Genomic DNA, 12732 nt, shown 5'->3' on the forward strand with positions numbered 1-12732 from the left:
TCTCATTTTTGAAATTCTTAGATTTAACATCCAAAATTTTTAGACTTTTGATCAAACATTCTTATCTAATTTTTAATAACAAAAATTACATATATTTGGTTTACCAATCAAATGACAAATTAATATCACCTAAATCCTAAAATCTAGGAGATATATTATCCCATAATTCATTGCAAACGACACTTTTCATTACTCAAATAAAAATATCATTAAAATTCTAAAAATACAACTAACATTCTATTAAACATAACGTACCAATTATGGACATGATACATGAATGCACATATGTATTAAACATAATGTACCAATAACTTGGTACATAATTGGTACATTATATAATCTTAGTTTTGGTACGTATTAATATTTTGGTACATTACAGATTACTATTTTTGATACGTTATGTTATTCTTGTTTTAGTATGTACCATGGTATTGGTACAATGTGTTAACTTAACTTTGGTACGTATAATCTAGTGGTACGTTATGACCCTTAATAAATATAATTTTTCATATTAAAACTTTGTATTGAAAATTAACTATATCAAATTCTTAACAATTAATTATTGGGATAATGACTCAGTCAAAAATTTCAAACCTATTTTCTTTCCAAGAATTTAGGGATTTTAGATATGATCAATTTCAATATAAATAACTCTTATTTTCATTTTTTTTCTTTAAAATTTACTTAAAATGATGAGTTGGAAATTAAAAAATGACATGGATAAAGATGGAAGCACCTTAATCAAAATACAATGCATTTTAATAAAAAGTTGAAAACCCACAAATGTTTAATTAATAAGATGTAGAATTTGAGCGCTTTTATCTAATTTTGCCCAAATTGCAATATTGTATTTTTGGACATTTGGGCCGGAGAGTAGGGAAAACAGATTGCTAGGCCTGCTTTGAAAATTTATTTACCATGACGCAAGAGAAAATTCCAAAAATGTCCGCTATGAGCGAATTCTTCTGACTAGATCTAACTTTATACGTGCTTCGAGTTTAAGACGAATAACACACAAATTGTAAAAAGAAATTGAATTGCAACGGAAAAGGGTTGACGAATCAACAAGAAATCTATAAATAATTTGTCACTACTTGATTGGATTCATATGGAGCATAAGTGTGACCCAATTGGAGATAATATTCGAGCATGGGAGACTTGTTTGACTTCATGACCCTCACCTTACCTACCCATTAATTAATTCATACGTTTTAGTTTGGAGGTAGGCATTGGAGAAATTAGTCCGCGTTGATGTCACAACTTCCATTGACGAAGTAGTAGACAACATATTGAAATTTGAATCCAACTACTTATTCAAAAGTGGAGACACTATGAAGGTTCAAGCTCAATTCCAATATATGTGCAAATTAGTCTCCGAGATGCATTCATTCATTTCGTAATTGAGCATCTCCGATGGAAACCCTTATTTAGAGATTCCTACCACCATCTTTGAGTACTCATTTAAGGACTTAAAAGGGAATATTTGTGTCCCTAAATGAATATTGCCTCCAATGGGAGAGTCCTTATAGTAGAATCCCCAAACTTGAGGTTTTTACAATTTTATGCTATAATTTGATTAGGTACACATTTTTTGTTTATGTTAACATTACATTATCGTAAAATATTTTTGTGAACATTTTAACTAAAAAAATTCAAATTCTGACACTAATTTTTTTCTTCACAAATACGTAACTAGAATGAGGGAATTGAGTACGAGTGAACTGAGTATAGGAGATGAAGTTGTGATAAGTTTTGGTTAGATAATTTGGTATTTATAGGAATGATGAGAGAACAAAATGAAAGAGTAACCCAAATTGAAAATATTAATATTTCAACGGAGGCATTATGAGAAGAGAAAACAAAAGAATTTGAAAATCAACATGAGAGAGTAACCTAAATTGAAACAGTTATTTAATTGGAACGGTTGATCTTTCAATGGTAAAAAAATTTGAAAAGCAAGAATCAATCTGGACCCTCCATTTTAAACAGTTGAAAAGAAAAGAAAAAAAGACAAGGTCAAGTGACTGGTACTCACGTCTACTTTTTCACTTAAATTGTCCTATTATGTCCACTATTTCAGTCTCTATAGAGTCCCTATGTGTGGGTACATACACCAAGTATCCGATGAGTCCCTATACTTTAGGAACTCACTTTCCGATCCATTTGAGATTTATTTTGTCCCTATATTTGTTTTATACTTATTTTATACGGTGATTGTCCCTATATAGGAACTCCACTAAAAATGCTCTAACAATGTGACGAGCTTTCTTGGAGAGTGACAAGCTTCAAATCACTTCATCTTTACATGAGCTTTCTACAAATATACCTCATATTGGACCTATCATAGAAAATGCTAAGTTTTGTTGCATATGGTCACTGAAGCTTCTTCTTCTCACATCCTCCTCCAAGCAAACTTTGTAGCACATAGGCTTGCTTGTTTTGCTCTCCATTTGGGATGTGATTGTACTTGGTTAGAAGAACCTCCTACTCTAATTTGTGATCTTGTTGAGGAGAATAGCTATTTCCTTGTGCTAAGTAGCCTTTTTCTGGCTTTGAATGAAATTTATGCCGTCTTCTATAGATAAATAAAACAATCTGACGATTTCATCATAAAAATATCAAAACTATGAAAACCTCCCAATTAATCGCCAACAAAGTGGATACTCGATATATCATTTTTGAAGTGTTAATAATAGTTACCTTCTCCGGAGAATTGACTTCTACACGGAAAATGGTGCCAATTAATCTGAACCCATTTGGCAGATAATTAGCATCCATACCCGAATGAACACATAATTTTGACTACACATGTCATTCCCACGCAGTTGTTGCGTCATATTCACGACAATCTTGGTCTTAATGTCTAGTGTACAAATGATCTGTTAGGAAATTAGGGTTAGAAGTTATCATTATATTTTGGACGTTAATATCGAAAGAATGCGTGGCACATTCACTTCAAAGTAAAATATATATTATTTTATGTTAATTAATAATTGGTAATTTAGGAAATTAAGTCATCATCAATCAGTGATCAGTTTTCACGCTTAATGAGATTAATGAAACTTTTGTTGTTGCTGTTGTTTGGTGAATTTTCAACGTATTCGAAATACTGAGATAGAACGCCATGTTATTATATAAGTAAAGAAATATTTCTTTTTTCAATAATTAATCTACTTGTATATTAATATGACATATATGTTTGTGTTCCGAATATATTAAAAATCCGTTGTTGTTGCGGTCAATGGCAGAAGGTGATTGGGTTGGACTGGTAACCGAGAGTGTATGATTAGCTATTAATCAAAAGTGGAAAACTATAGTAATTTCTAAAGGAAGAAGAAGGAGAATAACGGAAAGCAATCCAATGACTTGGAAAGTCATCCCGAGGGGACATTAAACTAACCTCAGTCCACTCACCCCTTTAAACCGCCTCCTAATCTTATATATTTATTGTAAAGGATGAGAGGAATATAGTCTAATCAATATTATCCTTTTGACAATCTTTAACTTTGACCCCATCCACATGTTTGGACTTAGATCCTCTCCTGAGCTAATGGAGAGGATCCTTCTGACCAATCATCTTGGGTCATTGGATTTTTATCAAACGATTATAATTATTATAATTTTAAAGGAACCTCTTGTTTGTAGCCGTTAGATAAAAATCCGACAGTCCAAGATGATTGGTTAGGAGGATCCTCTCCATTAGCTCAGGAGAGGATCCAAATCCCACATGTTTATGTATACACGTAGACTATAGGCGACTGTCGTTTGAGGTAAAACTTTATTGGTTGCGTACTCAAATCAAGGTGTGCAAAATTACTTTGGTGGTTTTTCTTATTGTGTTTTACTTGCTTGCTTTGTTTGTAAATAAATTATTTCGTTGCCGGTCCTCGGGTGGTGGACATAGTTGGTGGGTTTGGTTGTTTCTTTCGTTGGCTGAGTATTTTTGAAGAAATTTAAATGTATTGTTTGTAAATCTTAGATGTTGTGAAATTAATATTTGTTTTGTTTTTAATTTAGGGCTTGCATGTGGTCAAATTTTCTAGTAGATAAGGTGTTGTTGGGTTTCTACTCATACGTCTCGAGTTTGAAATTCTCCCTCTATATATCTTGAGGCCTATGGTTTTTGTTGGTGTAGTTGATGATGAATCCATTGACCCGAGCAATGGAATTGGTACACGATGATTGTGGTAGTGACGACTTCTATCAACGGACAAAGTCTGGTTGGATCCTTTATGTGTTTTGCTTGGGTTTCTTTGTCTTTTGATCTAATTACAATTTATTTTTATGTTTATTTTCTGTAACATCTTTTTCTATCAATAAAGTTTTTGTTTAACAAAATAGTAGGCTTAAATTGTGAGATTTGTTACATACCTAGAATTAGTGTTAGAATCGGTTCAGATTTTGCACCGACATGCCCGAACCAAAATTGAATCAACTATCGTCATATTGACTAAATTGAAACAATTATGGCCAAACGAATGACATGACATTGGTGATGCTTTAGTGGTTGGCTGTCAACACTGATGTAAAGTGGTCTAGGGTTCAAATAGTCATGGCTCTTACTTTTTAGAGCATCTTCAGCAGTTACCGATTGCTCTCGCAATTGGGTTGAACTGCCTTGCTGTCCAAAGAAAATGGCTCCGCCGGTGAACAAAGGAGGGGCAATTGGATGGAAGGTAGGAGCCCTTGTTGCTGCCCTGCCAACTGTAGTCGAGGCTTACGCCCGTGTGATGTGCAGCAGAGCTATGCGGCTCAAATTTAATCCATTTACAACCGTTGAATTTTTAATCTTCTGTTGATCAGGATTAATCCAACTTTAAAAAATAAAAAAAAACATAAAATTACCAAAAAAAATTATGTAAAAAATAAAATTAAAAAAAAAACTTACAAAGTTCACACTAAAAAAATCTTACAAAATTCAACACACTTGTAAATTAAACATTTAAAATTAAAAAAAAAAATCTACGGTTATAATAACATGGGGAGGATAAGCAAATAATACATTAAAAAAAAGAAAAAAAATATATATATATATATATTTATTTAGGCATGCCCTTTATGCAAAGGGATCCTTATTTTTTTTAAATAGGGATTAGGTGTGGGGCCCATTCCATATGAAATTTTAATGATCTGAACCGTTTATTTTGTTAGTCTCGATTCATAGATCATCATTGCAAAAATTCAATTCAATCCGAAACCATTTGCCTATTTAATTATCAAGATCAAATTTTATTATTTCTTATATAACAAAGTATTCTTTCATTTCTTTGAACTCAATTAGATGTCTTAAATATTTCCGATTTAGCTAATATTTTGCAAGAATGATCTATGAGGTACAACTTGAAAAATAGATGGTTTGGATCGTTAAAGTTTGATGTAGTGTGGACCCCACAACTAATCCCCATTTTTATAAAAAAAAAATGGGGATCCCTTCCCTTAAAAGCTTTCTATATTTAGGAATAGTAATCGTCATTTTCCTTGCTCTTCTTCCTTCCAAATAGATAGAAGGGCAACTTGCCCTTGCCCTCCAATTGCCCTTGCCTTCTACTAACAGGTGGAAATGCTCTTAAGTTTTGACGTATTTTCTATAATTTTTGTCAGTTGGAATGAGTCGATGGCTCAAGGTATTGAAAGTTGGTTCAATATGTTCGACCAAATTGTTTCAGTTACAAAATCGAATGAAATTGAGCGCTTACCAAATATATGACAAATTAAGTCAGTCAATATTGCCACTTAATACTATGATCTAGTGGTAATTTTCTTCACTTGTAAGTGAGAGATTTTAGGTTCAATTCTCGCCAAATGTGAATTTGAACCACATTATTACTAGTTCATTATGAAGCTAAGCCTACCTCTTCTCCCTTAATGTAGATAATATCGTTTATTCAAATAAATAAAAAATCAATCAATATTTTTTATTTTATTTTTTGAAAAACCTCGATGGTATGTGAAAAAATGGGTCAATACGCTCAATTTAGTTCATTTTCAATTCAAAATTCCAGCACTACCTTAAAAAACGTTTCTTTTTCAACACAAACTAATTACGCAATACTTAAATCAATAGTTGTACATACAACCGATTAATATTTACGTTACCCAAATTAAGATCGACCTGAAGCAACCACGAAATCAGTTCCCAATTTCATAATTTTTACAAGATCCCACGTTACGTATGCCTATTGAAGTCACGCACTCACTCTTTACACTGAAAGCAATAAACAATATTCAGCATTGAGTTAATTAAAGCATGGTTCTTTCACCACCCCCTCTCGATATATTTATTAAAGGGTAAACTATTATTGAACTCCCGGTCTATTACTCTAGTTTTGTTCTGTTTTTTTTTTGAACAAATAATATTATCAACACTAAAGGTGTGATGAAGTGGGTTAAGCCTCATAATGAACTAGTAATAACGTAGTTCAAATTCACTTTTACAAGAATCGTACTTAAGACTTCTCACTTACAAATGAAAATGAGTATCACTAAATTGTAGTACTAAGTGGTGACTATTACTAAAGTTGAAATTTGACTTTCTAAACTAATTTTTTTAATAAATTAATTCTCTGAACTATTTGAAAACAACCAATTAACCCCTCACAGTGCTGTCAAATATGGGCACAAGTTTATTCTCAAGAGTGAATCACGTATCAGTCACGTGCCAATATTTGACGGTAAAATAGATGAAATTTCATTGAATTTGATAGTGAGGGGTTAATTGGCTTATTTCAAATAGTTAAGGGAGTTAATTTACCAAAAAAATAGCCCAATAAGTCAATTTCAACTGAAGTAAAAAGTTCAGAGAGCTAAATAAATTAACCCATTTACTAAAACCCTAATACATATGATTTTGTCAGAGGAAATTGAAATTTAATTAATTTATAAGAGTGCAATTATATCATCATGCTGAGTAATGTTGGCGCACAGACAACAATCTTAACAAAGGTATTCCTTTTTGTATAAGCTAGCAAATTAAATAACATCTATCTTCACTGCATGGGCTATCTCGTGGTCCCTAGTAATAATTAACATACTGTGGTCAAAGGCATAACAAATTTTATCAAATCATACTTTTAAACCATTTTGCTGTTTACCAAAGAATAAAGAAATTAAAAGTAGTCGGTTTACAAACGAGCTGATCCGAACCAAGTTCGAGCTTGAAAAAATCATTGATACCGAACTTTAAGTATAATCTTATGAGCCTTTTTCGAATAATATCACCCAACTTGAGCTTGAGCACTTCGCTACTCGATTCAGCTCGACTCGGCTCGGTTTGGCTCGTTTCGTTTCGTTTAAACCTTTATTAGTGCATGTCTCTACATCAACCTTATACGCGTTGGTCCGCAGGCCAACTTTTTAATGAAGCTTTATCTCTGTCCAGATTGGATGACATGACATTGGCACCATGATGGTTCATGCACTAAATTAATAAATCAAAATCATGAGCATACGGCCTCACCACCTATTAAAGTAGTGCATGTCTTGCTTGTTCTTCTCCCTTTTCGACTCTCAATTGCCATCGATTCGTTGAAAAATGGGGATGAGGAAGTTGTTCAATGTTCTGTTCATTTTTCTTGTTCTCCTTCTGCCTATGGTTGCAACGATCAGGCACAGTAATAGCAAATATCAACCTCCGGGCGCCACGATTCTAAAAGCGTTGCGAAAGCGTTTGATTATGGAAGATTTTCACGCAGAAGCTGATGATTATAATGGAAATGGTGGAGATAACGACTATTACAGACGGTACGGCGATGTTCCGAGCCCCGGTGTTGGCCACTGATCGATCGTGATGTGAGTTTGCTCTGATGTGCGTTTTAAATTTCTTTCAAGGGTTTTGTTTTCCTATATATATGTACCACCTTCTTTTTTAGTACACAGTGACATGTATATTTTCCCACTAGGAGGAGCTCCACAAGGAGGATCTTGCTCTATTATCGTGGTAGGATAGTGACCTCGTATATGAGTTCAATATGAGGACATTATTTATCCCGCTCCATGAACAGTAGAGCGAGATCCCTCTTAAGAAGGGTCTCGTGTATACATATACGAATTGCTTATTCTCTAGTTAGGCTTGATTTTCTTCTTCTTCCCCTCTATATGTTTTGTAATATATCGTCTGCGAGTTCTTGGTGTCAAATTAGATACATGATGTCACAGATGTATATCCCAAATGTGTTGTATATGTAAGAAATACATTATTTTGTAATAAGAGAGTCTCTGGTGGAGCCTTGGAGTTTGTTGAAGCAACAATTTGTCTTACTTTAATTAGCTTATTCGATTATAACCAAACAAATTAAGGCTACATAGCCTTGGAGCTGCAATAACGACCTTGGAATTGTGTCCGTTGGATCTTTGACGCCATATTTTTTTTTTCGAGGTTACAGAATTTTACCTTGAAGAACACCATAGTTTTAACGACCAAAGAAAAAAAAAATCTATTATCCCACATCAACCAGTGGAGATGGGAATGTTCTGTTATCCCAACCATGATCAAATCGATTACAGTAGAACATGTAGGTTCGATTCAGTGTACAAAAACGCACTCACAATATTAAAGTAAACTAAACCATTGTTAAACGGGTTGGATTGGACAGTTAATTATAATACTTGAATGAATACTCATTATATGCTTGTTATCTATGTTTTTAATATGTTTTAATACTTTATAATATATATGTCGTTCTATTGTGCAATTTATGTATTTCAATGCAATTATGTATTTTTTTAAGTATAAGTAGACATTTATTTAGATGTTGTCTACCCCCTAGCGGTTATTATTATTATTTTATTTTTTTTAAACAAACGATATTATTTATACTAAGGGAGATGAGGTGGGCTTAGCCTCACAATAGACTAATATTAATGTGGTTCGAATATTTAGAACATTGGTTAAAATAATAATAATAACAGATAGGTGGTAGACAACATCTAAATAAATGTCTACTTATAAATACATAATTGCATTGAGAGCACTTCCACCGGGGAGAGGAGAGGCCGGCACCCAGGATTTGCACTCCAGCCTAGTGGATAGGCTAACACCTAGCCCAAGATGGTCTCTAGGCCAGCCCAAAATCGACAGAGGGGGAGACCACCCTGTGTGACATCATGCACCAGACGCGTGGCAAGCACACGCGGCTGGACGTGAGTAGACGACACAAAAATCAGACGGGGGCCCGCATGTGCAGCGTACTCAGCCAAGTCGGGGGGAGGCCACGTAGGCCAGCCTGGGCCGTTGGATTTCCAACGGTCAAAAAATTTTGAATTTGAATTTTGATCTGGACCGTTCGATCACATATCAATGGTCCACGTTTTCTCCCAAAAATTAAAAAAAAAAAATTTAAAAGGCCTAACGGTCATAATTATGACCGTTGGCCGCATGGCACCTTATAGGCTGTTGGATTTGAATATTTTTCAAATCCAACGGTCCAAATTTATTAACTAAATTAAAATTTATTAAAAATATACAAAAATTAATTTTTTTTTTCTATAAATACCTAACCCTCATCTTCCACCTTACACCATATTTCAATATTTTCTACACTTTTAGAGGGAAAAATGACTTCGTGGAAGCTCATTGAAGATATTACGTTGTGTGAATGTTGGGTTCACACAACTCATGACTCGATTACAGGTAATGAGATGGATAAGCGAGAAATGTGGAGTAAAATTATGAAAGCATTTTGCGATGTACATGAAAAGGACGCCAAAAGTAGTCAAGGTCATTGGAAAAAACTCAACGCATCATTTACCTATTGGAAAAATGTCATCTATCATGCTTCCAGTAATATGCGTAGTGGGACAAGTTTAGTGGATCAGGTGACAATATTTTTATTTATTTATATGTATTCCACCCGCATCAATATTTTAATTTATTTATTTGTGTGGCACCCACATTTTATAATATTGTCCCACATTTATAGACACTAGAAGCACAAGCATTCTACAATGTGAAGAATCACAACAAATCATTCAATAAATGGGAATGTTGGGAAATTGTCAAAGATTGCCCCATATACAAAATTGTAGCAACCGGTCCATAAGTTGTTATGCACGACATGGGTCTACATAATTCGCCAGAAGCAGACACGGCCGAACAAGAAGGCGACACATTTGAAGACATGGAAGGAATGGCTGAAGAAGTGCCGGATACCCAACTGACTCATCGGTCCCTCAGGCCTCAAGGTAAAAAGGAATAAAAAAAGGTAGTTCTTCTAAAAATGACTACACTAAATATATGGAGGAACTTGCTCGCCAAGGTGAACTGAACATGGCGCGAGAAGCTGCTAGAAATGAGGAAAAAGCTGCTGATATGGCAGCAATATTAGCAACTACTGAGAGACGTGATGCGGCGGCTGAGAGACAAAGAGAAATAGTTAATCGAGAGAACGAGATGATTAGAGAAGCACTTAATCGAGAAAATGAGATGCTTAGAGAAGATAGGATAACTCAAGCAGATCGTGACATTATGAACAAGTCTCTAGTAAGACTGTCTCTGAATTCAAAATATTTTTGGATATAGGAAAAAAGAGACGTCGTGCGAATGAGGCATGCAAGAGATACGGAAACAAGTCGAGGGGGTTATAGCTACACAAATCCTAGCAACGAAGATCCTAGCACCACATATCCTAACTCCAGAGACTTTGTATAATTTCGTATTTATTTGTAGTACTTTATTTAATTTCTTATGTAACTTTTTATGTAAATACGTCTTTATTTTTAGTAATTTATGTAATTTCTTATTTATTTTTATTTATAGATGTAATTTCTTATTTATTATTAGTAATTTGTGTAATTTCTTATTTATTATTAGTACTTTATGTAATTTCTTATTTATTTTTAGAACTTTATGCAATTTCAAATTTATTTTTTATACTTTATTTAAACACATCAAATAAGATTACATAACCTCACTAAAGAAACTTAAAAAAAAAAAAACACACCAAATAAAATTACATAAACTTAAAAAATACACTTTATTCTTCAACATAAACTTAAAAAATACACTTTATTCTTCAACTACAAGCTCATTTTAATTATCTTCACCTTCTTGAAATCCCCATTGGTGTTCAATCAAGTCATTATGGCGGGTTACGTGCCAGTATGGCTCTTGCACTGAAGTGTACCATTGAAAGATCAATTCATTGTAATGTCCATCATGTTCCAACGACTCTTGTTGTACGGGATATTTGGTCCAGTCATGAGCACAGTAGATACGTGTTCTTGAGTTGTTCATCGGATCTGGCTTGTATTCATCGACGGCATCATAATCATACTCATCTTCCATAATCATGTTGTGAATAATAATACACGTCATCATGATGGATCAAAGAGTCGACATCAAACATTCTAGCATCAAACCTGATAATAACCCAACAAGCTTGCAGGATACCAAAACAACGCTCCACATCCTTCCTACACCTCTCTTGACATTTTGCGAAGTGCTTTTCTTTTTCACTATGTGGATATGACACTATTTTGACAAACGTTGACCACCTTGGGTAAATGTCGTCTACAAGGTAGTATGGTCCGTCGTATTTATGGCCATTAACCCAATATATGCATCTCTGCGATTTTCCTTGCAGCAGTTTGTCAAATACTGGAGATTGGGCAAGGATATTTAGGTCATTATGAGCTCCTGGAACACCAAAAAAAACATATCAAATCCATGTATCAAATGAAGCCACCGCTTCCAAAATGATACTTTTGGCTCATTTTATGTCGCCATAAGCTCCTTACCACATAATTGGACAGTTTTTCCAAGTCCAGTGCATGCAGTCGATGCTTCCAATTATGCCAGGGAAGCCTCGCATCTCACCCTTCTTCAGAAGCCTTCGCATGTCCCTTGGCGTGGGTGTCCGGAGATACTCATTGGTGTACAGGGCTTCAATTATAGAGCAAAACCACATCAAGGACTCCAAAACATGGGTTTCTCCCATCCTCGCGATCTCATCCACTTGATCTGCAGATGCTCCATATGCAAGTATTCGCAAGGCAGCCGTAATTTTTTGCTCAGGAATAACACCTAGAACACAAAAAAATATTGTTTTTGCACAAAGTATGGATTATGGTTGCAAATAACACTCATGATTTTGTCAAACAAACTTCGTTGCATTCTAAAACGACGTCTAAAAACATGATCAAGGAATATGTTGTTAGGAATAAAATCATTTTCCAAGAGATCTTTACCTCGTCTTTCCCTTTTTCTATTGAAATTTGCAGCACGTATGGGTTTGGCTATCTGACCCACAGCTTCCATGACACGGCGGGAATGTGAGGTCCTCTGCCTTCTATGGTCATCATCCTCATCCTCCCCCATTGTGAAAGCCTCATCTCCACCTCCACATTCCTCGAGATTGACCAACTCTTCCTGTTATGCCAACAATCTTTTATGTTGCTCCTCAAATTGTTTATACTCCTTGAAGAAGACATTGAAAAAAAAAACTCAAGATTTGAAAACGATGAAGAATGATTCTGAGCTAAAAAGAAGGATTGAGTTTGGTGTGAGGATGGATGTAGAGATGTAGGGTTTATATGGACAAAAAAAAAAGAAGAAAGGATGAGGTTCTGGACAATACCACTTGGTACTATGTGATTGGTTGAAAATATTATCGAAATCTTGGCTAAATTATTGCAAACAGAAAGTGACACATGGTGCGTCGGGATTGGTTGAAAATCTTATTGGAAATCTATTCACAAAATAGTACGTTCGGATAATGACACGTGGCGTAATAAGAT

General features: G+C 34.4%; 1 protein-coding gene across 1 annotated transcript; it reads right to left on the minus strand.

Annotated features, from left to right (window-relative positions):
* Positions 1–11270: 11270 nt before the first annotated feature.
* Positions 11271–12313, minus strand: LOC139197818 (uncharacterized). The gene is made up of 4 exons (XM_070825799.1): positions 12184–12313; positions 11813–12019; positions 11491–11632; positions 11271–11355 (listed from the first exon to the last, which is right to left on the minus strand). The coding sequence occupies exons 1-4, from the start codon at positions 12311–12313 to the stop codon at positions 11271–11273; spliced, it is 564 nt and encodes a 187-aa protein (XP_070681900.1).
* Between the last annotated feature and the right edge of the window lie 419 nt (positions 12314–12732).

Source organism: Malus domestica, chromosome 07 (genome assembly GCF_042453785.1).
Source record: "Malus domestica chromosome 07, GDT2T_hap1".
Lineage (NCBI taxonomy): Eukaryota > Viridiplantae > Streptophyta > Magnoliopsida > Rosales > Rosaceae > Malus > Malus domestica.